The sequence below is a fragment of the Suncus etruscus genome, chromosome 19 (assembly GCF_024139225.1).
Source record: "Suncus etruscus isolate mSunEtr1 chromosome 19, mSunEtr1.pri.cur, whole genome shotgun sequence".
Classification (NCBI taxonomy): domain Eukaryota; kingdom Metazoa; phylum Chordata; class Mammalia; order Eulipotyphla; family Soricidae; genus Suncus; species Suncus etruscus.
The window spans coordinates 28,037,658-28,064,813 of NC_064866.1; the positions used below are offsets into that span (position 1 = coordinate 28,037,658).

The following is a 27,156-nucleotide window of genomic DNA, read 5'->3' on the forward strand; positions in this document are numbered from 1 at the left end:
ACTGTGCTCCAGACTTTCTAGAGTCTCTCAGTGGAAAAAAAAAAACATGGGTCATTTATTGGACTGGGCCTTTCAGATTTGGGGAAAGGAATTTGAGGAAGGAGGAGAGAGGTGGAAGAGCCTATGTCCAATTCTGAACCTCTCTCTTCTGAGCCATCCTCATTACTCAAAGACAAGAGGGGCAGTTTTGACTACAACCTGCTGGAGATATAGAGAATAAAGGGGTAACCATTTTCCTTCAGTCTGGCTCCTCTCAGGGTCTATGAGCAGCTTTCTACTGGAACTTTCTTTGAATTCTGTGTTTGTATTTATAATTTATTTGAAATGTGAGGGGTAAAGTATTCTGGGGTGGGTTGGGGATTAATGGATGGTAGGAATGGGCCCTTCAGAGAATGAAAAGGGAATGGGAGAGGTTGGTAACAGGATGCTATGGCCTGGGCCTCTAGTCCAGACTTTCTGCCTTGTTCTCAGCCAGAACAGCCTTGATTTCAGCGATGGCCTTTCTCTGAGGCATTCTGACCTCATTACATCCAGGGAGCTGGGCTGCCCTTATAGAACTGACTGTTATAACCTCCGCCCAGGCGCTGGCATCTCTGCTTGGCCTAAGTCTGAGGCAGGAAAAGGTGTGTGGTTTCTCCAGCACTCTTTGGAGGCTGAAACACTTGCCTTTTGTCCTAGTGAACTCTGACCCTGCCAGGATGTCCATCTAGGACCTTTTCTGAACAAGGGTTCCTGTCAGCATCATATTTACAAGCCTTATATCCAGGGCTGCAAATGGGGGGGGGGGGACTGGGAGGGGAGTGAATGCTGCATGTTGTTTTCTGGTGCTTGTTATTATATATTTGAATAAAACAGTGCTGTGAGCATTTGCCATGAAGGAGCCCAGACTGGAGCCCTTCTGGGGATTGGATTTTTGGTTTTGTTTTGTTTAATAATTCTTCACTTTGCCTCAAGTTAAACAAACACTAACTAATTACTGGACAAATACATTTCCACCAAGACATTATTCCACTTCATATACCAGCAGAATTGACAGACTGAGAAGTTGCCCTGCCCAGTTGAGTGACTTCTTTCACTTTTGGGGGGTTTGTTTTGGACTAATACCTGGTGATGCTAAAAGACTCCCGGATTGGTACTCAGGGATTGATCCTGGAGTACTGATGATCAAACCCAGGTCTCCCTTGGGAGAGTGCATGCAAAGTATGTACTCCAACCCACTGGGCTATCTCTCTGACTTTGGGTCACATGTCTGTCTTCTTGTGATGGAATCAATTAGGCTGAGATAATAGACTCACTAGGGAATTTGGAACAAACTTAAAAGAAAAAAAAATGGCCTTCACACGCTGTTTCCCTTTGCTCTCCAACTGCATATGATCCAGACTACCTTCCTGGCTGGAGTTGAGGTACCATAGATGTTTGACCTGTAAGGAACAAACTTTCCCCTCTGCCCCCTTGCTGACAATCATATGCTACATCTACATTCCTTAGAAAACACAGTGGGCATGATGAATGACATTCCATGTCACCTGGTTCCTCAACTCCCTGGAGATAACCTGTGATGCTCAGGTTCAGTCTCTAGCCCAAGAGATTATCCCTGAAGTACTTAAGCCTTCACTATGTAAACATGACAAGGGAGTCTGAGTTCTTGAAGTCCCAGATCTTGATTTATTTGTCTTCAATTTGGCTACACTTTAGCTGCAGGAATGAACATGAAGTGAGATTGTAAAGACTGAGGAAGAATTAAAAATAAAAATAAAATTAGTCTTCTCTTTTCTTGGGGAGCATGGGAGCTGGGGAGCACAGGCTTTTGTCTCTTGATTGTGGGAGAGTGGGAAGAAATGTTATCAGCTGAGAAAAAAAAAAAAGAGAGAGAGAAAGAGATGGGATGATTAAGGTATTTTCCCAGTCTTAGTCAGGAGAATGCCACATCTGATGAGAAATCTTCTCACGATGGGGCTCTGGTCATACAGAGCCCTTGCAGCGGAAGAAAATATTCATCAGAAAAGAGAAGAGCCAAAGTGATGGATGGAGAGTTAAGGTCCAGCCAGGATTTTTTGGGAAGAAGCACAGAGGCGGGTATCGATCTGCTGTGCTGGGGAGAGAAAAAGGAGTGGCAGAGAGATGCTGCAAAACCCCCGCAGCCTCGGAAGCCACCCCAGTTCTGGAGAGAGTCTTCTGTCATCCTGACAGGTGATCTGGGTCAGCTCTGTGAGATCCTCCCAGGCCTAGGCCAAGCCTCCACTGTGCACCAAGACAGCATGGGGTTTCCCATCCCGAGGAGCCCAGAACCCCCCCTTACTCCAACCCCTGTGTGTCCTTCAGCACATCCTACAAACCTCCCTCTTTGCCCTTCGGATGCACACAGCACAGCGCGTCCACCTCCCTTGCAACTACCTCCCCTCTTGCATCCTACAGGGGAGCCAAGTCGCTTCAGGGGGGGCCTCTAGCTAGGAGGGGCAATCTTGGGCAAGTGAGATTAGGGTGAGCTTGGGAGAATGCATTAAAGGAGCATCAAGCATGTGCGTGCGCCAGGGTGAAGAAAAGAACGATGAGATGGGGTTGGTCGCCTCGCTCTAACGGTTAGTGCATTGGCGCCCACGGGCTCTTGCTCTGGCTTGCCAGCTCAGCGGCGGGAGACAAGGCGCGACGCCGAGGAACTACATTTCCCAGAAGACCTTGCGCGCGGGTGGGCGGGGCTCCGGGCGCGCCGCGCATGCGCAGAGCGCGAGGCCCGGGCGCCGCGCGGGCGCGCGTCCGCGGCGGTGATGGCGGGGCGTGAACGCGCGGCGGCAGCAATGGCCGCTCTGGAGCGGCGGGTGCCGAGTCTCGATGACTTCGCAGGGCAGAGCTGGAGCTCGTGGGTAGAACGGGCCGACTTGCACGCCGCCGACGGTAAGCGGGGCCCCCCCGCCCCACCCCTGCGCGCCGCCCCTCCCCCGCCCTCCCCCGCCGCGCCCCCCGCCCGCCGAGCCGAGCCGCGGTCCGGGCTTCCCGACCCCCCAAACAAAGGACCCGCCGGGTCCTAGTGCCCGCCCGCCCCGCCGCCCGCGCGCCTCCGGGTCCTAGCGCCGACCCGTCGTCTGCAGCCCTCCCTACTCACCCCTGCCTGCCTTCTCCTAGCCGTGCCCTCCTAGCTTGATGCATTTATTTTATTTATTTATTTATTTAATTTTTTTTCTTCTACTGGCTTCTAGCTTCTGCTCTTCCAGCTCTTTTGCCTTGGCTGGGTTTTTTTTCTCTTCTTTCCCCTATCCATCACAGACTCTCCACGTGTTTCCCACGCACCCCACTTTTTGTGTGTGTGTGTGTGTGTCTCCTCCTTCTCAACCTCCCTTGTTTCCTTCCTTTCTTTCTTTCTTTCTTTCTTTCTTTCTTTCTTTCTTTCTTTCTTTCTTTCTTTCTTTCTTTCTTTCTTTCTTTCTTTCTTTCTTTCTTTTCTTCTGCTCCCTTTTTTCCGTTGCAAGGCTATATATAACTGGTGGACTCCTTTCCTTTCCTCTCTCTGCATTAGTTCTCAGTCTCATCCATTTATGCATCCTCCCACCCCTTCTTCTGTTCATCCATCCACGCCTCCTCCAGTCCCCCCCCCCCCCCTTTCTCCTCCCCTGTCCTTTTTCCAGGCCTCTTGCCCTGCCTCTTGGCTCTCTCTCTCTCTCTCTGTCTCTCACCCCTGACTGGAACCATCTCTCTACGGCCCCCCTCAAAGGGAGTGCCTTTGGTGACAGCCCCTTCTCTTCATCTTTGTCTCTTGGCATGCGTGGCCTCTGAGGTGACAAGCAAGGCATCACACCCCTGAAGAACTTTTGCAAGTCAGAAGTGGGGGAGGAGGAGACAGACTGCTTGGAGCAGTCTCTGATGATGACTCTTGTTCTCCTCTGAGACCGGGGACTCCCCAGCTCAGTTCTGTCTGCATTGCAACTCTATAAAGGACTTAGAGTGGGCCACCTGCCCCTGGTCTCTAGCAGGCACCCACCACCCCACAAATCTGGAGATTGTATAAGACTGTTAGCAATCTTCTCATCCCCCAGGCCACCCAGGAGTGCCCTGTGCTGGATGGTGAAGACAGGACCATTGTCAGGTTCTGGGTGCACTGAGCACCAGAAATGGAATTCGATGGGTTTGGTGACTCAGAATTGATTTTTCCCCCCTTCCAAAGGACAAGGAGGGGGGAAAATTCTGTAGGAGGAGGGGGCTAGCACTACCTCACACGACTAAGATGTTTTTGTTATCAACCCAGACACTGAGGTAACAAGGGCAGCCCTTGCCCAAAGTCCTCCTGAGAAGGGCAAAGGCTTGCTTAGCTGCCCCAGGGGACACTGAAGATGCCAGAGGTCCCCAAGGCAGCAGTTTCTCAGCTGTGGCCATCATATCCAGCGGAGGACCCAAGAAACCGGGTGTCACTTTGACAGTGCTCTGGTAACCCAGGTGGGTTACTGACATAATGAGCTCAACAAAATTGAGTTTTTGTTCGTGTGGTGGCACGGGAGCGTGACTGTCAGGGATATCACTGAGTGGCAGGCAAGACCTGTCTGAGACAGAGCTGTGGGAGAATGTATGCTTTTCCGTAGAGGGCAGGTCCCACAGAGATGGGCTTAAACCTACCCTTCAACCTAGCACATGGCGGGGAAGGTGCAACCACATCCCTCCCAGGGGCCAGCCCCTGAAGCCTGAAGTGGGAACTGATGAAGGAAAAGTGGGTGCTGAAGAATGACGCGCTGTGGGGATTGGGGTTCCCCGAGACAGTACAGGGAGCAGCAGGCATGGGGCTTCTGCCAGGGGACGGTGTTTCTGAGCTGTGTTCCTCCCCAGGGCCTGAGCTGGAGGACTGTAACAAATCCACGAAGAAGCTGGATGCCATGACCCTGATTAAAGAAGGTGGGCATTGCACACAGTAGGACAGCGCCCTCCCGCCACATCCCAGGATGTGGCTGCTCCAAGCAGCCATTCCTCTGAGGTCATCTAAGGGGGAAGGTCCGCCCTAGGTGATGGATTGGTGCCACCAACTGCCCCCTTCCTCTGGGACTGTGTCATGGGTTGACACCCCTTCTTCTGCTACGGATTTGAAGGAGTTCAGGGTCACCCCCATCCAAGGCAAGCACCCCCTAGAGGTAGGCGGGACTGTATGCTCGTCCCCCCCAGGTGACTAGGATTTCTGTCATTGCAGACATGTCCATCTTCGGGCACTGCCCTGCCCATGACGACTTCTATTTGGTTGTGTGTAACCACTGCAGCCAAGTGGTGAAGCCTCAAGCTTTCCAGAAGCACTGCGGTGAGGGGCGCTCCAAGGTGGAGCTAGAGGGGCTGAGCATTCAGAAAACAGGGCTCGGAGCACAGGGTCAGAGGGCAGGTGTGCAGGGATGTGTTGGGGGTCGGAATGTCCTGGTGGGAGAGTCTAGAGGCCTGTAGTGGGTCCACATTGTCATTGGAACAAACTGCTAAACATGTGGTGAGGTTAAGGCAAGAACTTGGGGGTCTCAGAAAGCTGGTGCCTCCAAGCTTTCATCCAAGGGAGGAGACATGTTGGAATGTGAAGTCAGAGGAAGGGCATATTCACCTAGAGACTGAGTCAGGGTGAAGAGCTGGAAAGCGTGGGGGAAGGAAACCATTGATGCCACTTACCTCACTTGGTGACAGAAAGAAGACATGGACCCCTCAGCAAGCTTTATGCCCGGGCTCCACCACCCCCTCCAGCCCCTGCCAGCTCCCAGAAATGCCATGTAGTGAATGGGCAAGGCCCAGCCTGCAGGGCTCCTGGATCTGCCAAAAGCTCATCCAGGGAAAAGGGCCAGGGGTCCCGGAGCCGTGGCCACCCACCTCCTGAGAAGACCCAGAAGGACAACCTCTGGTAAGGAGAGGCTGGGGACCCCTCAGACAGCACATGCCCTACCTAAGGAAGGGAGACACAGTTGGGGACCCATTGAGGGGCCATAAGCATAGTCTGCAGCACAGGCTGCTACCTCTCTCTGGGGCTGCAGGGAATTGGGGGTTGTCCCTTCCCCCCAGCCTGCACCCCCGACTAGAGCCAGGTCTGGTTCCAGGCTGGGGAGGGGTTGGCTCAGACCGGAGTGCAGGGCACAGCCTCTCCTCCTCCCAGCCCACACTCGCTCTCCCCTGTAGCCTCTTCGTGCCTGTGGTGAATCTGGAGAAGATGTCCAGTCTCCCGAAGCCCGACGGGCCTGGGATCAGGGTGGCCCCGCCAGCTTCTTTCCTCAGCCAACCTGGCAGCCTCACCAAGGACTCCCCTGGAAAACCCCCAATTGCCCCCCCTTCAAAAGAACCTCCTTGCAGAGAGAACATTGAGATCATCCCCAGCGAGGGCCCCAGCGGTCACCGGGTCGAAGGCAGCCCCCCTGAAAAGGGGCCTAGTGGAGCCAGGCTTCCCCTCAAAACCCACCGGAAGATGGCTCGTGAGTAGCTGTGGTCTTGGGAATCAAGAAGGTAGAATGCAGACTCATGGGGCTGGAGCGGTGGCTCAGGCAGTAGGGCATTTGCCTTGCAGGCCTAGCACAGACCGTGGTTCGATCCCCTGGTGTCCCATAGGGTCCCCCAAGCCAGGGGTTGTTTTCTGAGTGCATATCCAGGAGTGACCCCTGAGCGTCACAGGGTGTGGCCCAAAAAACAAAACAAAACAAAAGAATGCATACGCCTGGCCCTGCCTGGCCATCGCTGAGTGGTGGTCCACACGGTACTGGAGCTTAGCCTGCTTGTTCTGTGCAGCTCAGAAACATTCACCCTTTTGCCAAATCCCCAGGAGCAAACCTGTGCTTTAGTAGGTCAGGTTCCTATCTTGCTCCTAGGGCTGTGACCTTTATGCCATCTTCCCTCCTGAGATCCAGGGCCCCTGACTCTCTGATCTGTTTCCCTGATTTGGACTTGAAAGGTACCCCCCTTCTCCCTAGAAGCGCTTGGACTAGGAACTGGGGAGAGGATGGTTGCGAGGCCCAGATCAGTTTTCCTGCCACACTGGAGGCTGAGACTGGGGGGACCATGCTTTTGTACCTCAGGCTCAGCTTTTCCTGGCCACATCCTCCCACCTGTGGGCCTCCTAGACTTGGCCCCAGTACTCCTCACAGGGACCATTTCCTCACAGGGAAGGAGTGCGACCTCAACAGGCAGTGCGGAGTGATAAACCCTGAGACCAAGAAGATTTGCACCCGCCTGCTGACCTGCAAAGTAAGCCCCACTCCCATGGCGCTCAGGGTGAGGGGGCAGCAGACACAGGCCCTGAGCAAGGCGGGAGTCGCGGCGTGGCAGCAAAGACCCAGCTCAGGGACTGGGTCATGCCCGATCAGGCAGTGGGACAGGCGGCTACCCTCCTAGTAGACCCAAGGTTGGGCAGGGGTTGACCTTCCAATTCCATCACACATCCAAAGGTGGGCGCTGACCCTGTGTGTGGGGGGAATGGAACAAAGGCCTGTAGACGTACCCAAAAACACACTCATCCCCCCTCTCTCTCTGCTTGCCCAGGCCAGAGCACACCGCTCCCCCTCACCCCTGCTCCGCTCACACCACACCACCCCTCCACCCTGCTGTGTTCTAGATCCACTCGGTGCACCAGCGCCGGGAGGTCCAGGGCCGGGCCAAGGACTTTGACGTACTAGTGGCAGAGCTGAAGGCCAGCTCCCGCAAAGGGGAGTCCCCCAAAGAGAAGAGCCCGGGTCGCAAGGAGCCAGCTCTGGAGCGCCCCGCCCAGGAGCCCCCCGCCTCCGTCCAGGCCACGGCAGTGGCAGCTGCTCCCAGCAACGTCTTTGTGGCCCGTGCCAAGCCGCCCTACCCGTGTTCTGCACTACCCAGGTACGTAAGTCAGCCCCCTCTCACCAGGGGACACTGGGCCCTTGGTCTCTGGGAGCCCCAGACAGAGGTGCAGGAGTGGCCTGAGGGTGTATTGAGTTTGTTGGGGGTAACACGGGCCCCCTGCAGCTGCACACAGGTGGGTGAACCCCCATCAAGCACCCCAGTCTCTGTTGGAGTGAAAACTTTCTCTCAGCTGCTTCCAGCAGGCCAGAGCTTGTGCCTAGGGAGCCGTGAGGAAGAGCTGGGGGAGGTTTGCCACTACCACCCCCACCCCCCCCCCCGCCCGGGCACTCACTCACTGGCTCCTTTATGTGCAGAGATCGCTTTGGAGCCTGGGGAGAGCTTGCCTGGTCCAAGGAGACACACACCCCCGCCTGTCCCACAAGGGCAGACACCAAACCCAGGCCTCCAGAAGGGCTCCCCAGAACCTGTGATATGAGAAGGGAGTTGAGAGCAGTGATGGTCTGACCCAAGCTGGGTGCAGTTAAACTCGGAAGATTTTCTGGCGGAGGCGAATCTGGAGCCGAGTTTACCCCGAGGAGTCAGGGCTGGGAGGTGAAGGGTCTGGGGAGAACCCCGCCTCCCCTAGGAATCGTCTCCCCTCTGCCTTGTCTCTTTGCCCATCTGGCTTCTTGAGCTGGATCCCCAGACATACCCCATACCTTGTCCTGTTACATGGCCCTTATGTGCCCTTAACCCTTCAGGTCCCAGGCCTCCTCTGAGAGTGAGTTGGATGACGAAGGCGTCTGCAGTGGTGACGGAGACCCAGGCCTGTTCCCATTCCCTCTGCCCCGCGGTGGGGCCCAGGCCTCCAGCGAGGAGAGTGAGGAAGAGGGGATTTCCGACGACCCCCACCTCCCCTCAGATTGCCATTACGCCACCCGGCCCCCACGGCCACAGGCGGTAAGGACCAGCTGGGGGCTGGGGGAGCCCATCCTGTGGGGAGCAGGTCATATCATATCATTTGAGTGCATCCCAGAAACCGGTATCCACGGAACTTCTTCCCTCTACTTGCAGTTCTGCACCTTTGGGAGCCGGCTGGTGAGTCCGGGATGCTACGTGTTTAGCCGCCGGCTGGACCGGTTCTGCTCAGCACTGAGCTCCATGCTGGAGAGGCACCTCAGCTCACACATGTGGAAGTGAGTCCTGACCCCCGAGCTTCCCTTTCCTGGCCCGAATTCTTTACCCATCTTCCTCGTTTGCCCATAAGACCCAGCTAGACGACAGAGGCTTAGAACTCTGCTGAGACTCAGCATGGCGAGGGATGGTCTGTGAATTCCACTCTTCTCTCCCACTCCCTTTGGGGAAATTAGGAACGGGGATGTCCTTTTAAAATGGGGCCTCTGGCTTACTGTTCCTGGGCCCAATTCATTCCTGCCTCTTCCTGGGCCGTCTGCCTAACCATCAGTTCCACTGTCTGACAGCAGGTGGCAGCAGTGCTGGGCGCTGGGACCATTTCTAGGTGGGGCGGGAGAGCATCCTGTACCCCCTCTTATTTATGTGCTTGGCATCACAGCAGGGCTCCCCTTTTTGCTGCAGGAAGATACCACCAGCGGCTGAGCCTCCATCTCACTTTGTCAGCTCTTCCCTCTCGGCTCCCCTGAGTCCATCCTCTACAGGCAGCTGCCCTCGCCCTCCAGGCCCACCCCCAAGACCTGCTTGTCCGGCCTCCACGCCCCCTACCAAGGACAGCCTTGTGCCCAGCTACCCTACTGGCTCCCCAAGCGTGGCGGCTGCCTGCAGCCAGGCGGAGTGCACGGGTGGGAGCCAGGCCATCACCTCGCCACTGCCCGCCAACACACCATCCCCATCCTTCAGCAAACTTCCGCCCTCCAAGGCCAGCAAGTCCTCCAAGGGCAAGGAAGGCCCGGAGATGGAAGCCCCTTCCCGGAAGCGGAAATCGTCCCCCAGCCCCACCATGTTCAAACGGACCTGCATACTGGAGCCGGGTGGGAAAGGGAAGCCCGCCGGCTGCCGGGGCCTCGCAACCAAGACGAAAACAACCCTGAACCTAGGACTCAATGGGACCATGGGGCCACGGGTGAAGCGGGCAGGACCCGTGGACTGCCGGAACTCCCCACACACCCCCACACCAGTCAAGGCATCTCAGCTGGACAACCGGGGAGTGACTGGACACCCAGCTAAGCCCCTGCCAGCCACTTGTCTCTCGGAGGAAGAGGTCGCCAAGAAGCGGAAAAACCTGGCCACTTATTGCCGGCCGGTGAAAACCAAGCACTGCCAGGTTGGCACCCCTGCTGATGTGGCCTGCTCTGTGCGCCGCAAGAAGCCGGTCCCAGCCCTCGCCTTTGAGGAGAAGTGTCCCACACTGAAGGTACCAGCCCCGCTCCCCACAGGCTGTGGGCAGGCCAGGGTCTGGCTGCATGAGCACTCGTGGGCACACTGGGAGCCTCACGTGAACAGGGCCTAAGTGAACAAGCGAGGCAGGGAAGAAAGGGAGCGAGAGTTCCTAAACTGCCTCTTTGATTCCTTCATTTTGCTTCGGGGGCCATAGTGTGCCAGGGGGACTGTATACTGTCAGAGTTTGAACCAGGGATTGGACAAGCATGTACTGAGCATGTACTCAGTCCTTTGAGCTACCTCTTCAGCCTCTGAACCATCTTTTTTTTTTTTTTTTTTTTTTGAGTCACGCCCAGAAGCGCTTAGGGGTTACTCTTGGCACTATGCTCAGAAATCGCTCTTGGCAGGCTTGGGGGACCATATGGGATGCCAGGATTCGAATCACCGACCTTCTGCATGCAAGGCAAATGCTTTACTTCCATGCTATCTCTCCGGTCCCTGAACCATCATTTTTAGGACAAGAAGGGCCTACTCTTAAGAAGGGGACCCCAAATTTTAATGCTGAGCTCTCCCCTAGCTCTGTCCCTCTCTCTTGGGATGAGATGTTTTTTTTCCTCCGGTCCAGTCCTGTACCTGCTCACTGCCTGTATTTACTGTTAATCCAAGACCCTCTCTGAATTGATTGGGCCCTCACTCCAGGAACTGAAGACTTGACAAGCTATGCTTAATAATGGTTAGGACTGGGGCTGGTGCTAGAGTAATAGCACCGCAGGTGGGACGCTTGCCTTGCACATGGTTGACTCTGGTCTAATCAGTGGCACCTCATATGGTTCCCGAGCCTGCCAGGAGTGATCCCTGAGTGCTGTTGGGTATGGCCCAATACAGCCCCTCCCACCCCAAAAGATAAGGACAGTGAAGTTGAGCTGGGACCCTGAGCGGGGATTTGCCCAACTGGGCAACTGGATGTGGGAGCTGTCTTGTTGACAGGAGAAAGACAGGGACTACCCTTGTACCTGTGCCCACTTCCAAGCTTTGAAGTGCCAAGTCTGGCACAAAAACCCTGGCAAGGAATGCTGTGGCTGAGCATTCAGCCTGGTTCAGGCCAAAGCCAGCACCACACCTGCTCCCATTTAGCATTTTAGATTTTGAAAATTGCTGAAGGCATGCATGTGTGTTGTTCTATTTCCCTCTGCCCTTTCAAGATGGGAGTCATTGTCCTCTGTGCCCACTTTTGCTCTCCGGAGCATTCGGAGGAAATCAAGCTTGAATTCTAATGGGTCCCACAGTTCACTGGGCAGGAAGATGGGGGACTCCTAGCCTGACCCTCTTGCCTCTTGTCTTCCCACAGTCAAAAGCTCATTGATGAGAAAGTGCCTGCGATGGAGCCGCCAGCACCTCCTTCCTCCAGATCCGGGCCCCGGGCTGCTGCCGCTTTTTATAACTTTATATTATTTTTTTTAAGAAAAAAGTCTTTAAAATACCTCAAGACTGTCTCCCTGTTCTCTTGCTGCTAAGAAAATGTACGAAACAGAAATGGGGAAAGGGAAAGGAAAGAACATTAGTGAAATGAGTGTCCTTACAGTCCTAGCGGTACCTCTCCCCCACCCCAGACTGAAAGGATCCAGGCAGCCTGTGCCCAGAATTCACCATGGGCATCTTTTGTCCTCATCAGAGTGGAATGGCCGGTGGGAAAGTCTCACTAGATGTAATGACTGGCTCTAGAGGACTTTAGAAGTAGGTGCAGGCCATGACCGATAAGGTTCCCCCAGACTGAGTTCTTGGAGACGGGAAATGGGGAGGAGGCACACTTACGGCTCCAAACTTGGGTCTTTTTCCTGGAAGGCCTGTGGCCACTGTGGCTGCCCATTCCCACCCTGAATCTTAGCTGGTCCCTACTCAACAGAGGGACCAACTCCTCTCAGGAGAAGCCCCTGACTTGTGGGGGGTCCTCCAGACTTGGCCTCTTGCCTGGCCTGCGGATTTGCCCTTTGTGGGAGCACGTGCTTCCTCCAGGTGAGCATCCGCAGTGGGGCTGGGAAGATGCCCAGGGCCCTCATTCTTGTATTGATCACCTTGGGACACCCAAGATGCTGCAGGGGTGAGACAGGTCTTGTCCTTTCACCCACCATGATAGAAGAGAAGGTGGGGGGAACCTCCTGAAGAAGCCAGGCTCCCCGGCCTGGCATCTCCCTCCCTCAGCCTGGGTGAGGTGTTGGCATATGGATGAAATATATACCATCAGTGTCAATCCACCCGGCTCCCTGGTAGACAAGAAGGAGGGAGACACCGGGGAGGCTGCAGCAGACATTGGGGTGGGGTGGGGTGGGGTGGGGTGGGTGGGTGGATGGGCAGGGCCTGCGCCGCTCCCCATCCCCGGCAGGGGGCGCTGTGGGCGAGCCCGCATCCCCGGGGAGGGGCCGGGGCGCACACCCGGAAGACGCGCCCGGCTGCTGGGAGGGCGGGCGGGAGGGAGCGCGCCGCCGGGCCCGGGCCCGACCATGCAGCCCCTGGATGTGGGTTCGATTCCCGCCGCGCCGGGGGAGCCGAGGCTGACGCGCTGGCTGCGGAAGGGCAGCGGAATCCTGGCGCACCTGGTGGCCCTGAGCTTCACCCTCTTCCTGACGCTGCTGTCCCGTCCGGGAACGAGTGAGTGGGCCCGGGAGGCTGCACCCCGGATCTTGGGGAGTCCCCCCAACTGGAGAGGGGTTCCCCGTCTGTGCTCAGAGCGAGGCGGTGGGCGGAGCTTTGGGGCAATCCCCTGGATGCACTCCTTGCATGGAGTCCTTGCTGGAAGGAAGATTCAGCAAATGGGGGGGGTGTCCCTGCCAGGTGCACCCCAGCCCAGGGCAGCCTGCTGTTCTGTCTCTGCCTCTCTCCCTGGACGTTTGCCTTCTCGGTGGCCTCTTGCCACTAGCTTCATTCCCAGATCACTCGTTTCTAATTAGTGTTGGGGGGCTGCTGGCACCTGCACCTACCCCCGGTAGCCAGATTGCTTACACCCAGCCAGAAGCCGGTGCCCAGAGTCAGTCTGTTCTCTTTCATTCTTAGGTCGTTTCTCCTGGCACCCTGTCTTCATGGCCTTGGCGGTGAGTCCGGGCTCCATTCTATGGTTGATTTGTTTGGATGTGCCCTGGGGAATCATCAAGCCTTTCCAAGGCTCCAGTTAGCTGGTAGTTTGGGGAGTGGAGTGGGGGGAGAGACAGAGCCCCGAGTTTCCTTGTCAGTGTGAAATGCAGGACCTGGAAACAAACGTGGGCTGTCTTGTCCAGGTCGTGACAGGAAGTTGAAGGGCGGAGTGGAGTGGAGGAGGGGAGGTGGAGATGACCCTGGAGCCTGAAAGGAGGAAGTAAAAGGGAGGTCGCATCCTCTCCCAGCACCCCCTTTCCTCTCTAACCAGGAACTTTTAAAACTTTGTCAAGAAGCAGGAAGAATCGGAAGGAGCCATGGGGTGGGGATGAGATTGGGAAATGGGGGAGAGGTTTGAATGACTTCTACCCAAGTCATGATTCCCAGGCCAGAGAGATGGTACAGCGGATAGGACACTTGCCTGGCACCCAGCCCACCCACCTTGATTCCTGGCATCCCATGTGTTCCCCTGAGCACTGCCAGGAATAATTCCCGAGTTCAGGAGTAATCCTGAGCATCGTGGTGTGGCCCTCAAAAAAGAAAAATAACAAAAAGTGCAAATCCCAGTTATGCCCAGAATTCCCGACTTTCCAAGATGCACGTGAGGCTCACCGGTCCTCTCCTCTGTCCACAGTTCTGCCTCTGCATGGCTGAAGCCATTCTCCTTTTCTCACCGGAGCACTCCCTCTTCTTCTTCTGCTCTCGGAAGAACCGGATCCGATTGCACTGGGCAGGCCAGGCCATCACCATCCTCTGTGCGGCCCTAGGTCTGGGCTTCATCATCTCGAGCAAGACCCGCAGTGAGCTGCCGCACCTGGTGTCATGGCACAGCTGGGCAGGGGCTTTGACCCTGCTGGCCACGGCTGGGCAGGCGGTGTGCGGGCTGTGCCTCCTCTTCCCCCGGGCGACCAGGGTCTCAAAGGTGGCTCGCCTCAAACTCTACCATCTGACCTGCGGACTGGTGGTCTACCTCATGGCCACGGTCACGGTGCTCCTGGGCATGTACTCAGTGTGGTTCCAGGCCCAGATCAAAGGTGCAGCCTGGTACCTATGCTTGGCGCTGCCCCTCTACCCGGCCCTAGTTATCATGCACCAGATTTCTAGCTCCTACTTGCCCAGGAAGAAAATAGAAATATGAATGTCGCCCACCTCCAAGTCTAGGTGTGGCAGGGCTTTGGACTTCATAGGTTCTACTGATCACCTTCCAGGGATTCCAAGGCCAGACTTCTTGGCTGGGCCTGGGGTTGCAGAAACGCAAACTACTGCTAAAAGAGGGTGTGGTGGGTGAAAGGGGACCTGTAACTGGGGGGCATGGATGGTGATAGGGAGTTTGGTTCTCATGTCTCTGCTCTCGATAGGAGACTGAGTGTGGGGTAGTGGTGGTGATGGTGTTGAGTCACTTCTCGCTTGCATACTGGACGTAGAGCTGGGTTCCTGCCACTAATGAATGGCAGCTATGACTCTTGGAATCACTTTCCAAAGAAGATGGTGTCAGGGCACACCCTGGGGCCTGGTGTAGCATTGTAGAACCCATAGGCACATAAGGATCCGAGCTCCCTTATCTGGGTCAAAATGTTCCCGAAACCTCTCCAGCATACCGCATTGGTCACATTGATATCACAGCTTTGTGCTGGGGCCTGGACCACACTGGCAACTCAGGAAGTAGTTCTCAGATCCATTCTTCCTACCTCTTCTGGGACAGCTCTTCCTTCCAGGAGTCTTTGCTCACTTGGCTACTACCTTGAGGCACACACGGTCAGGCACAGTGGAGAGAAGGGACTCTGGTGAGGGTCTCCTGAATTGCTGGGCAGGGAAGGCACTAAAGTCACTTTAGGAGCTGAAGGAGTTGCCTTTTCCAGATTGTAGCTTCTGGCTGCCAGCCTACCCCTTCTGAGAACACCCTTCCGTCTCCCCTCAGGAACAGGGCTTCAGGGATGGATGCGATCAGTGGGTCTGTCCCCTACCTTTGCTATTCCTTCTTAGCTGTAGAACTGCCTGGGCATCTCACACTTGGCTCTTCTTGGAGTTCAGCTGTTTTGCTTTCATTTTGATTTTGGGGCTACATCCGACAGGTCTTACTCCTGGCTCTGCACTCAGGGATCACTCCTGCCAGTCATGGAAGACCATATTAGGTGCTAGGGATGGAACCTGTGTTGGTTGTGTGCAGAACAGGCACCCTGCCCACTATGCTATCTCCCTGATGGGGCTCAGCTTCCTGCCTTATTAGCACATCACCCCCTAAGGAGCTATGCTGTAGCCTTTAATACAGAATAAGAACTGGGGGAATGAAGCAAGTCGTCCTGTTGCCCTTCCTCACCTCATCAGCTCAATTTTCCTCATTTATCATCTCTGGCCAGGAAAGGGCCAAGTTCAGTGCCAGCTGGCCAATGAGGGCAGGGCCTCTTCCCTGCAGAGACCCCTCCTTGTTCCAGAAGGCCAGTCGTTCCCCAGATTGCCCTCTGCTGAGGGCTGGATGCCAGATGGTGAGCTGTGGTGTGTCTGGCGAGGACGGCAGACGGCGAGCCAGCGAAAGCTGGTGTTGAGCTGGAGGTGCAGTTTGGGTACGGGGTGGGGGTGGGCAACACACAATGGGAGTGTCTTGGGCCCAAGCTACCTTCTTCCAGGCTGGACTTTGGATATACCAGGGCCTCCTGTCTGGGCTTAGAAGCAGAGGAGGCTGGCTTGACTTCACAATTCCAAATAGAGGCCCAAGAGCCTCCTAGTCCCGGGAGGGACCCTCACTTAAGTGTCTCCTGGGTCAGATGGCAGTTTTTGGGTGCTTCGTGGAATCTAAGCTGCCAAAGGGGGCTGGAGAGTGAGGTTCCCTTCACCAGCCCCTCTCCTGTCTCAAAGGTCTGAACTTGGGTCACAGGCCGGACAGGCTGGCCTGGTCCTCTCAGTGGGGTTCCATATCCCTGCTGGGTGCGTTTGGGGGAGGGGGTCCTCACCTGCTCTGCCCCCCAGGCAGCTCTGCTGAGGCGCTGCCTCTTCCCAGGTGGTGCGGGGGCAGGCCGGCCGGCAGGCGGGCTGACAGCCTGCAGTTTGCGGGGGCTGTGCCAGCTGATGCCTATTCCCAGCCCTAAGAGGAAAGGGAAAATCATTTATATTCTGGGGAGGCAGGCGCCCCAGCTGTCTCCCCTCTGACCGCACAGGGCACTGGGAGAGGCGGGCTCTCCGCGGGTCTTCCCCCAGCTGGATCCATGCAGCAGAGTGAGGTCACCAGCTAGAGCTCGTCCGACACCACCACCTGCCTTGTAACTTGGGGCAGCAGCTGGACCCCCATGAGACCTCAGTGGTGGGATTGGGATCTTCCTGCCGCTGGGATCTGGCGTGTTGTGGGACACATATGCCTTCTGTTGTGTCCTGACTACCTCCCTCAGCACCCCAGGCCCCCCACTTGCCTGTGTCTCTCCCCAGCTAGTGGCTGGCTGCTCAGCAAAAAGACAGAGAAAGCGGGGTTGAGGACAAAAGTCTACCCCTTTGCCCTTGTCTCCTGGTTAAGGGCACACTGTCTTGTTTTTGCCTTAAAATAAATGCCAGGATGCTCACATGAAGCAAGAAAAAAGTGTCATTTGCACAAATTTACATATCAGGCTCACTAGTCTTCATTCCAAGTACAACTGAATTCAAACTCAACCTTGAGGCCATTAGAAAGAGATGGCTTTTGTATCCTGATCCAAGTGTTGAAAAGATGATTGTGCTGTCATCAGATCCCCATGCTCTCCCCCAGTTACCCCCTTAACTTGAGCCTGAGGTGGGTGGGGGAGTGTGGGCCGTAGGGGTTCAGGGCCCGAGGACCTTTCGCTTCCCACCAGCCCATCCTCATCTTCCCCCTTGACATTGGCCTGCCCCTTCTTTTTCATTGTCCCCACCCACCCACCCCCGGATTGCTGCGATGGGTCTTGTTTTTTCAAACCTCACTATGGGAGATCCAGGCATCCTCCCTGAGCCAGCTGGCTGTTGTGTCAAGACCTGTTCCGAGTTAATAATAATCATTAGCTGAGCAGTGCCAGGGCCTTTCAGCTGTAGATCTCTAAGCACTTGCTGGCTGACTCACCCAGCCTTACCTACCCCCTTCTCCTGGGCTGCGGAGTGTCACAGCGCATCAGAGTGTGTTGGGGGGTGGGGGGGGGCACACACAGATTTCCCAGCCTTCTCGAGTAAACAGCAAGTGACTGTGACTACATGGTCCATTTGTAGGCCTGAGCCAGGGCTGGATTGAAAGGACTACTCTACCTGCACTCAGCACTGGCTGGGCACAGGCAACAGATGTTGACACATCCACTGGTAGCCCTGCCCCTTTTTGTTGATCTGTCTTGGCTTCCAGGGGACATATCTGGTCCTCAGGGCCCCCCACCATTGCAGTTTAGGCGGCCCGCAGCAGGCTGAAGGGGCAAGGAGCTTGGGGATGAATGTTGCTGATGGTGGGCAGAGAAAGAGATGGTGAAAGCAAGTATTGACTTGGGAATGAGAAAAGTGGGGTCTTAGCTTCCCACATGTCTGTGGCCAGGGCAAACCACTTCCTGCTCAAACCTACTCCCAGGTTATCTGGTGGGGGCTGGATAATCACACACATGGAGTCAGGCACTGGGAGACTAAAGGAAGTAAATCAATGTCAGCTGCTCTAACTCTGCTCTTGGTTCCTGTCCAGACTGCTCAGCCAGCTCTGTGGCTCCCACTGCTCTCAGGGAGATGAGGTGGTAATTTGACAGTGACAGGGAGGTGATCTGGGTCTCCCAGAAGCTGTGTTGGGGGCTGTTGTAGGAGAACATCATCTTTGACATCATCTCCGTAGATGCCAGAGCAACTCTCCTCCCAGGAATGCTTGGATGCTGCAGGCTTTCTGCTGAGGAATTACAGCATAATTGATACGTTTTACAAGTTTACAGGTCCCTCAGGTCCTGGAACTGGTGATTAGAGTCTCTAAACCTCTGCTATCTCTTTGCAGACAAGGCAGACAGTGAGAAACATAGGGAATGGACTGGAGTGGCCACCCTGCCCTTCTCCGTCCACAGGCCGAATCATGCCTGGTTCCAGCCAGTGCACCAGGCCCTTGAGATGCAGAGCTTGAGCCATGGCTTACTCACTGGTTTGTTTCCTTTTCCACATTCCAGGGTCCTTTCATCAAAGCACTTTTGGGGGGGGGGGGAGTTGGGGCACATCCCTTGCATTGATGGAAATGATCCAGATTCGATTCCTGGCATTGTACGGCCTCCCAAGTATCTCTGGGTGTAGCCCTACTGGCTGCTGGTCACTGACAGTAACCTGGGTAATTCCAAGAACATAATCCTTGGGCCCTCACATTGAAACTCCAACACAACTGGCTGAGACTCACTGGGAGGTCTGGCCATTCCGAGCACTAGTTGGGAAGCTCCCCTACTGAATAAACTTGATTGGAATACATTCACCATCCATCAAGAAAACGTGCCATATTCAGGGCAGGGAAGTCTGCTTTCCATCTCATCTATTTGAGGACAAGTGACTTATCTCCTTGAAGCAAGACACTTAGGAGCAGCAGTGACACTGGGGCTTCCAGCTCTTTTTTTTTTTTTTTTTTGGTTTTTGGGCCACACCCGGTAATGCTCAGCGGTTACTCCTGGCTATGTGCTCAGAAGTTGCTCCTGGCTTGGGGGACCATATGGGACACCGGGGGATCGAACCGCGGTCCATCCAAGGCTAGCGCAGGCAAGGCAGGCACCTTACCTTTAGCGCCACGTCTGTTGTTTTTGTTTTCTTCTTTGGGCCACACCCCCAAGGCATTCATGTTACTTCTGGTTCTGTGCTCAGAAAAATTGTTCCTGGCAGATTCAGGGACCATATGGGATGCCGGGGATTAAACCCGTATCTCTCTCAGGTTGGCCGTGTGCAAAGCAAATGCCCTACCGCTGTGCTATTGCTCCTTCTGTGTGAATTGTTTGATTCTGTCATGGGACCTAGGAATGGAACACTGGTCAAATATGTGCACAGCCCAGCACACACCAGAGCCTGCCCTAAAGGCCCCACCGAAGCGCTGGCTGCAGCTCAGCCTTCTCAGTGCCCAGCTAAACTATAAGCAGACACAGGCCACCTTGCACAAGCCAGTCTCCCTCATGCCTGTCTCCCACCCCCAGACATGTTGAAATCAACCTGCAGTTGTCAGTCTCCCAGACAATTCTTTCTAACCTATTGGAAGCATATAATCTCCCTCCTTCAGGCCTCAGACCCGTCTGAGTAGATGTTGGGGGGGGGGGGGGCACTTTCAGCTTCCTTTCTCAGTTCCCAGCCTGCATGGTGCTTCCTAAGGATCTCTAACAGTGCCAGGTCTTTTGCTTAGATCCACACTAATAGCAAAAGTGCAGCTAAATGTGGAGGCTGGGCAGAGAGACAATATAAAGTGCTCTCCTACCTGTGTGCACTGTGTGTGTCCTCCCCGCAACCTTGGGGTCACTGCTGGAGAGACTTGGGAGTCTTTACCCTGGTCACTGACAACTACTTTCACTGGTTCTATGCACTCTGGGATTCTAGAGCAGTAATCATATAGACCACTAGACAATCTGACCTGGAGGGGGCAGTGGAGATGTCCTGCTACCTTTACCACTTTCCATAAACAATAACTAGTCCGAAGAAGGAACTTGAAGTGGTAATAGCTTTAGCTTTCCTCTCTCAGGCTCAGGAGAGAAAGCAGCTAGCAGGGGGTTGCTGTGGCCAGGCCACCAAAGCTAAAGCCTTCCTGTGCACTGGCTGAGCCTTCCCTACTGTGTAGGCAGGGAAAATGAAGCTTCTCCACTGATTTCCTAGGAAGACATGAGAAATAGTACAAGAACTGCAGTTACTGAAAAGAAAGGAATTAAGAGATGAGGTGAGAGTGAGAGAGACCATAAAGGCCCACCACTGGACTTTTAGCTCTGTCAAACTGGTGTCGTCCTCCACGCCTTTCAATGTGCCCCCAGGAAGAGCCAGGCCAAGGGCTGCAAAACACAGCACAGAATTTCAGACTAGACCAGGATCTAGGGAACTAGGGGCAGGGAAGGTCGGTTGAGAAGCAATCATGGGTTTCACTAAGATAAAAGTGGTGAGGAGAGCAGAACACTGCACATTTGGAGACTTGGTACTGGCCAAAAGAGGAGAGTTCTCCCTTGCCTGTTCTCTTTACCAGCTTCAAATGCTCAGATAAACTGTTAGCCATGGCAAAAAGTGCTTTGAGGAGATAAGCAAACGCTATACAGATGTCCATTATGGGGAAATCATCAATTTACTGACTGACATGAGTGATTTACCAAGTATGGCTGGCTTTGAGGTATCTATTCCTTACCAGGTTTGTCCTGCGTCTAAAAGACAACTTTCCAGATGAAAGAGTCAGAAGCCCTTTGATCAAAGCTTTACCAGTGTAAGAGGTAGTAACACAAATTCCAAGTACTTTCATTTGTTTGATTCTCAGACCAGTTCCACCCCCAACTTTTGACGTCCACCATGACAGCCCCTTTCCAGAAGTACTGAGATAATAGCCAAAGAATTTGCAAGTTCAGAGTTTAATGGAATCCAGTCCAATTTTGGCAGGCTTTACCAAGAAAATGGGAACAGGTCTCTGTTCTACACAACACAGAGGGCACACTGAACTGTCAATGATAGTATCCTGCCCATTAAAATGATTAAATACTCTTGGCCAAACTAAGATGGTTACCACTTACAAATCAAAAAGTGCTGGTTATTAAAATACTGTGAAAGTGATCTGCCTGCCATTTTTAAACCGAGTCCATGCATTTTGCTCAAGTGCAATTAGTAAGGTCTGATGTGAACATTTAAGAGAACTCGAGTGGGGGGTATGAATAAGGGGACACACTCTCTCCAGGGATTTAGGAAGCCATCAATATCTACTAGTTCCAGCCCCCATAGTTTTTCAATGCTTCTAAAGCATCAGGGACATTTCCTTTGAGAATCTGCCTATTAGAGGGTCAGAGATAGTATAATAGTTAAGGTATTTGCCTTTTATATGGCTGACCCTGGTTCAACCTCCAGCCACACCAGGAGTGACCCCTGAGCATTACCTAATGTGGTCCAATACCACCACCAACCCAAAAAGGAAAAAACAGTAAGAATCTACCAACTACGTTGGTAAACAATGATCCATAGGCCCAAATGAACCCCGTGTCTGGTTTTGTGTGGTTTATGAGCTAATACATTTTACAAATGAGCTTTCATTTTCAAATAGTTGAAATAACTCAAAAACCAAGTGAAAATGCCGTGAAATTCAAATGTTGTCCATAATAAAGTCTGAATGGAACTGAGCCACAATAATGTGTTTATGTACTATCTGTGGCAGCATCCACTCACTGAAACCCCGTCAAGTAAATCTAAGACACTCTGGCCTCTAAAGGCAAAAATATTTGCTGTCTGGTTCTTTACAGAAAAAAGGCTACAGCTGAACCCCCATGTCATTTTAGTGCTAAGATGCAGAATCTATGTCTCCCATAATAATTACAGTTAAGTATTCTCTCCCCAGATATGCGACACCCTTCCGAGGCATAATAAACCCCATGTACATACTGCAAATCTAAATAAACCAGTCACAGACTCTGCTAAAAGAGACTCAAGCCAGGTTTAATGATCACTGTCTAATTTCCAGGCTCCTAAGGTTGGCTAGCCTGGGGTCACACGAGGAGAGGGGGTCCCAAACTCTTGTGTGCTACAGGACCCAGAAAGGGAATCATAGAGGTGAGAACACACAGGAAGCTGGACTCCAAGCTCAGCTCGACAACCCAAGGCCCATCCTGAAGAGGGCCATAAACATGGGCTAAGAGATAAAGTGACGAAGACTGACAGATTGTAAAGCCCGTACAGAAACACCTGCTTCCCAGGAGGCAGGGCTAGTTATTAGTATTAAAGGGAGGCTTTCCATCTTTCCTTGGAACCAGATGGGAAGTTTTTAAGGGTTCCAGTCAGCTTGCATCTGCTGAGAACCCAATCCCCCATCAGAAGTTCTGTCACCTGAAAACATGGACACACCTGGTCCATTTCCACCCCCTGGGGCTGACAGTCACCATCTCCCCTGAGGGGCTATGGTTGGCCATAGCCAACTGGATGTCTGGGGGCCTTGTTTCACATTGAGCTGGGTAGGACAGATGAAGAAGATGGCCCACTGACTCAGGAGTGCAATAAGAATGCCCTTCTCCCACTTTTACTTTCAGCCCCTTCAGAGTGGACATCCAGGAGACCTAGCAGGGAAACTTTGGTGTGAAGTCAGTCAGGTTCCCTGAGGAATCTGAGGAAGGGGTGGCTGTTTGCTGCTCCTGTCACTAAATCCCCAGTAGTCTCTGGAATAGAACCGTTTTCCTCATGCCCTTAGCACACCACAGCAGTTAACGTAGGAAGAACAATTCAGCTGCTTAAGGCCCTGCCAGCTCCCTTCTGAGCCCTTTGGTGGCCTACTTCTACACTCATTTCTCCTCCAGTCTTGGATCCAAGGTAGGTTCCTGAGGGGCCCAAAGGAACAACTGGCTCCTCACCATCCCATCCCTGCAAAGGCTTTTGACCTGTGCTGCTGAATCCTTTGCAGTTATTTGGGGCCACAAAGATTTAATTTCTGAAACTTCAGAAATTAAAAACACGGTTTTTTTGGGGGGGGGAACACTAGCTGTAATGGGGGAGCCTGGCATGGTCACTGTCTCTCCTACAGGAAAGAAACTTGTGGGTATGAGCTGCACACAAAGAGAGGCCATTCTGAGTGGTGGAAATCAGCAGAGGTAGGATGCAGCATATCAATGGAAGGCAGGTGCAGATGTGCATGTCCGCCTCAAAATGCATACCTGAGTGCGAGCATGCACACCTGTGAGCATGCAGGGACTGGAGGAAGGGCATAGGGGGGCCCATGGCTAGCTCACTCCACACAGGCAGTTCCCTACCCAAGGACGAGCAGCCCTTCCCACTAAGCAGCAGGGAGGGTCAGTCCCAGCCTGCATCTGCACCCACAGGAACGTGATGTTTGTTGGACCCTAAAGGCCAGGTGAAGAAACAAGATTTGGACAAGCCCAGTAGAAAGGGAACCCAGGGAGACAGGAGAAGACTCCATGAAAGACCCACATCGGAAGACACTTTCACATCTGCCCTGCCCAGTGCCCAAGCCTAAACTCTAAGGGACCATCTGCCAGGCTTGCATAGAAAGAACTGTGATCTCTGCTCCCCAATATTCCTAGATCCTGGATGGGATGGGGCATGGGCCTGTTCTTAAGTTCCTCTGCCCTCACCACCAGAATGTGGAACTCAACCAGTCTGGCTGAGGGACAGTGGTGGCTGATGCTGTCCTCATGCCTCTAGGTAAGTGCTACATGGACTGTGTGGAGAGGAAAGAGAACTCAGTCACCCTCCAAACTTCTCAAGGATTGGGGATGTGGGGAAGGGTGAAGTGATGACGACTCCATCCCAACCTTCTGGTGATGTCCCAGGCTTTGGCCTGGTGCAAAAGTGAGATTCTTTGGAGCTAAGGAGATTGCACAGGGGTTGCTCCCCAGGCCAAGCCCAATCTCACACAGTGGGGGACCAGATTTTTCAGCAACTCCTACTGTTGTAGGGCAGCAAATTAGGTAAAACTGCAAACCCCACCAGGCACGATAAGAACGTGGAAGAGAGGGCATCCCCCAAAAATAAGGTTGGTCCGAGTGGGTGCTACATAATAGAGGCAGTTGCCCATCCTGGTGGGAGGCAGCTTCACCCCTCACATCTGTGGCAGAAGGCCCCAACACTCTCTCTGCCTTCAGTGGCCACACCTGACACACCATGGGTGTCAGCAGCCAGGGAATCGGCCTGTTTAAGGTTGCCCCTCACCTATATGTCTTCGTGCTGGGATGTGGACCCTAGTTCATACTGTTATCCTCAGCAAAGCTATTCTCTGGGCCAAAGTCGATTGGCCCCGCCATCTCACACTGTTGCCATATCGACCAACAGAGGCCGAGCTCCCACCCAGATCTACCCAGCTCACTGGGAAGGAGGAAGGAAGAAGTGGGAAGCTGTACCCCAGCTGTGGTGAGTTTTCTGGTTAACATCTCACCCTTACCCTCTCCCTGACTTATTTTCCCAAGGTTCCCATTTTCCCTGCTGTGACATATGACTTCTTGGCCAAGAAGACCACCCCCTCCATAGCTTCTGCCTGCTGTAGGGAGCTCTCTCCAACATGCACAATAATATAGGTGTGGGTGAGCCAAGATGGAATGAAAAAAATGGTGCCCCCGAATGATTTTCTCTGAAGAAGCTAGAAATGACCTTGAAAAAGTTGAGGGATTCCACTCTTCCTTTTGCCTCCCCAACACAGGCACTCCCTCTCCCACTCAAGCAAGACTGTCAGGCCTCAGGGAGGAGTATCGCTTTCACCTGACATTCATCCACCAGCCTTGGAAAAATGGGACAGCCACATCTTGGCTGGGGTCTTGCCTGCGGTTATATTGGTGACCCATTCCCTCCAGGCTGGGGAACCCACCCCTTGGAGGCAGTCAGCCCTCTCTTCCATCCCCTCAGAGCCTTCTGAGTGCATCACCTCTCTGGGGGTACAAGCTCCCCACCAACGCACCCTGCTCACACCACAATGGGTGTATCAGAGAAGACCGAGCTAACGGACTCGGGATCCGACAGCCGCCGCTGGCCCTTGCCGGCTGCCTCAGGCACAGGCAGGGTGTTGCCCGGCTTGAGCTTGCCATTCTGACCCTGGCCGGGTCCAGCAGGTTCCAGGAAGGCCACCCGCCGATCAAAGCCATCATCCTTTTCCTCGACAGCCACGGGCTCGTGGTTGGGTGTGGTACTGAGCATGGAAGAGCTGAGACTGTCCCCTTGATGGCTGGAAGGCTTCTCCACACCCCGGCACCAGCAGCGGCAAGGGGTGAGGTACAGGTATATGAGGACCAGGACCACGCTGAGGATACAGCCCACCAGGGTTGTATAGGCGGTGTTGAAGGTGTCGTGATGCCCATGCAGAGTGAAATTGTACACTTTTAGCTCCACGGACAATGTCTCGTTGAAAGCTTCCCCCATGGCATAGCAGGTGTACACACCCCCATCTTCCACCTGCACCTGATGGAAGTGAAGGCTGCCGTTCTCAACGGTCACAGAACTATTGGCCGCCTTGTCCGGCACCCGCTCGCTGTTCGGTGCGACCCACACCTTGGTCATGCCCTGCTGTTTGGTGTCACACTTGATGGAAAAGGTGTCGCCCAGGTGGACCTCCCAGGCACGCTCCTTGTACTCGCTGCAGTTGAGGAAGTCCAGGTTGAAGACGTTGTGGAGCTTCTTGAATTTCATGCAGTACAGGTCTTCCTGGAAGTCCAGCACGGAGCTCAGCTGCCGGTACTGCCAGTGGGAAAAGAGCTGGTAGAGCTCACAGTCGCACGTGAGGGGGTTGTTGTGCAGGTACAGCCCGTTCTTGATCCACGCGGGCAGCTTCTGCAGTTCAGGCAGGGGTAAGTTGTTGAGCTTGTTGGAGGAGAGATCCAGGAGGGTAAGTTTGGGGAACTTGGCTCCTTTCTTGACCAGCTCCAGAGGGAAGCGGGTGATCTGGTTCTGGCTCAAGTAGAGTTTCTGCAACTGGCCCACGTCGTCGAAGGCGCAGCGGTCCACTGCCATGATGTGGTTGTTGTAGAGCAGCAGAACCTCCAAGGACTGGAGCTCGCTGAATAGGAACTCATCCAGCGTCCTCAACTGGTTGGAGGACAGATCCAGGTAGCGGAGGTTGGGGACGGGGGTGAAGGCCTCGGAGGAGATGAAGTGCAGGTGGTTGTGGCTCAGCAGCAGCGAGTGCAGGTGGGGGAGCCGGATGGGGGTCCACTCGGCCCGCAGGCGGCTCAGGTTGTTGTGGCTGAGGTCCAGAAGCGCCGTGTAGCTGGGCAGGGCCTGGGGGACGTTGGGCAGCTGCTGCTTGGAGCAGCTCAGGATGTTGCTGGCGCACAAGCAGGCGGCGGGGCAGGTCACCCCTGGACGTCCAGCTTCGACTGCTGTGAGGTGGAGCAGGAACCAGGAGAGAAGCAGGAGGCAGAGGCCTGGAAGGTGATGGCGCTGGGGTTGCATAGTGTCTCGCTGGACGGATGGGACTAAGGAGGCCACAGGAGAGAGCCACACAGAGAGTTCACCCAGGCATGTTCTGGTGGTGGTGGTGGTGGTGGAGAAGTGATGGGCTGTGTCACTAGAGACTTAAAGAAGAGGTCACAGCAGAGAAGGTCACCCCTCTGCTCTCCTGCATGACCCCCCAAGTCTGTCTTCTCAGGGGCCAGCAGAGGGGGGAAGTGATGGGTCGTGCCACTAGAGACTGCAGGAAGAGGCCACAGCAGAGAAGGTCACCCCTCTGCTGTCCTGCATGGCTCCCCAAGTCTGTCTCCTTAGGGGCTAGCAGAGCAAGAAGCAGAACAGCCACTCACCTGGGCCCCCAGCATGCACAAGGTCTCCAGATACTAGGTGGGGAGAATGGAGTTGCTGAGGTGCGAGGGTGCAGATTGGGGGTCCAGCCAGCGTCTCTGGAATGGGGGTGTCGGCAGTCACTCACCTGGGCATCCTGCAGGCAAGAGGTCTCCAGGCATTAGGTGGAGGAGGATGCAGAGTTGTGGAGATGCAAACTGGGGGCCCAGCCAGCGTCTCAGGAATGGGGGTGTCAGCATGGGGGGGTAGGGGCGGGGTTCGAGGAAAGGTCAGCAGGGCACCTGGAGGGGCAGGGCGCCCCAGGAGCACCGGGAGGCTCCCTGAGGTCTGCTAGGGGGTCTGTGCAATTTGCTCCCCAGCTCCTGGGGCTCCACTCACGGTACCTGCTCGGCGTTTCAGGACGGGGTTCGCGGCCTGCCTCAGCGGAGGCGCCTCACAGGTCGGCCCGTGGCAGCGCCCATTGCAAGCAGCCTCGCTTGGTTCTCGGCTCTTCGTGCCCCGAGGGAGCCCCAGCGCCTCCCACCGCCGTCTCCCGAGTGCGGGGACCGGCTAGGACGCGAGTGCGGGGAG

At 54.6% G+C, this 27,156-nt stretch overlaps 3 protein-coding genes across 3 annotated transcripts; 2 read left to right on the plus strand and 1 right to left on the minus strand.

The window, feature by feature from the left end:
- Window positions 1–2,765: 2,765 nt before the first annotated feature.
- On the plus strand, window positions 2,766–11,578 carry ATXN7L2 (ataxin 7 like 2). Its single transcript, XM_049765690.1, has 11 exons — window positions 2,766–2,892; window positions 4,810–4,875; window positions 5,165–5,269; window positions 5,635–5,845; window positions 6,118–6,407; window positions 7,091–7,173; window positions 7,541–7,794; window positions 8,499–8,697; window positions 8,812–8,933; window positions 9,334–10,126; window positions 11,441–11,578. Exons 1-11 carry the CDS (start codon window positions 2,766–2,768, stop codon window positions 11,453–11,455), a joined length of 2,265 nt encoding a protein of 754 aa, XP_049621647.1. The 3' UTR covers window positions 11,456–11,578.
- A 1,002-nt stretch (window positions 11,579–12,580) lies between these two features.
- LOC125997357 (probable transmembrane reductase CYB561D1) lies at window positions 12,581–14,428 on the plus strand. The gene is made up of 3 exons (XM_049765804.1): window positions 12,581–12,738; window positions 13,141–13,178; window positions 13,853–14,428. The coding sequence occupies exons 1-3, from the start codon at window positions 12,591–12,593 to the stop codon at window positions 14,354–14,356; spliced, it is 690 nt and encodes a 229-aa protein (XP_049621761.1). The 5' UTR covers window positions 12,581–12,590; the 3' UTR covers window positions 14,357–14,428.
- An 8,392-nt stretch (window positions 14,429–22,820) lies between these two features.
- On the minus strand, window positions 22,821–26,438 carry AMIGO1 (adhesion molecule with Ig like domain 1). Its single transcript, XM_049765741.1, has one exon. It carries the CDS (start codon window positions 26,239–26,241, stop codon window positions 24,760–24,762), a length of 1,482 nt encoding a protein of 493 aa, XP_049621698.1. The 5' UTR covers window positions 26,242–26,438; the 3' UTR covers window positions 22,821–24,759.
- Window positions 26,439–27,156: the final 718 nt, after the last annotated feature.

What these genes read in the sequence shown, in the direction of transcription:
- LOC125997357 (XM_049765804.1), top strand. Translation starts at nt 12,591, where the DNA reads ATGCAGCCCCTGGATGTGGGTTCGATTCCCGCCGCGCCGGGGGAGCCG. An exon ending in GCTGTCCCGTCCGGGAACGA is followed by an intron (nt 12,739 to 13,140) that starts GTGAGTGGGCCC and finishes TTTCATTCTTAG; the next exon opens with GTCGTTTCTCCTGGCACCCT. An exon ending in CTGTCTTCATGGCCTTGGCG is followed by an intron (nt 13,179 to 13,852) that starts GTGAGTCCGGGC and finishes CTCTGTCCACAG; the next exon opens with TTCTGCCTCTGCATGGCTGA.
- ATXN7L2 (XM_049765690.1), top strand. Translation starts at nt 2,766, where the DNA reads ATGGCGGGGCGTGAACGCGCGGCGGCAGCAATGGCCGCTCTGGAGCGG. An exon ending in CGACTTGCACGCCGCCGACG is followed by an intron (nt 2,893 to 4,809) that starts GTAAGCGGGGCC and finishes GTTCCTCCCCAG; the next exon opens with GGCCTGAGCTGGAGGACTGT. An exon ending in CCGTGTTCTGCACTACCCAG is followed by an intron (nt 7,795 to 8,498) that starts GTACGTAAGTCA and finishes TTAACCCTTCAG; the next exon opens with GTCCCAGGCCTCCTCTGAGA.
- AMIGO1 (XM_049765741.1), bottom strand. Translation starts at nt 26,241, where the DNA reads ATGCAACCCCAGCGCCATCACCTTCCAGGCCTCTGCCTCCTGCTTCTC.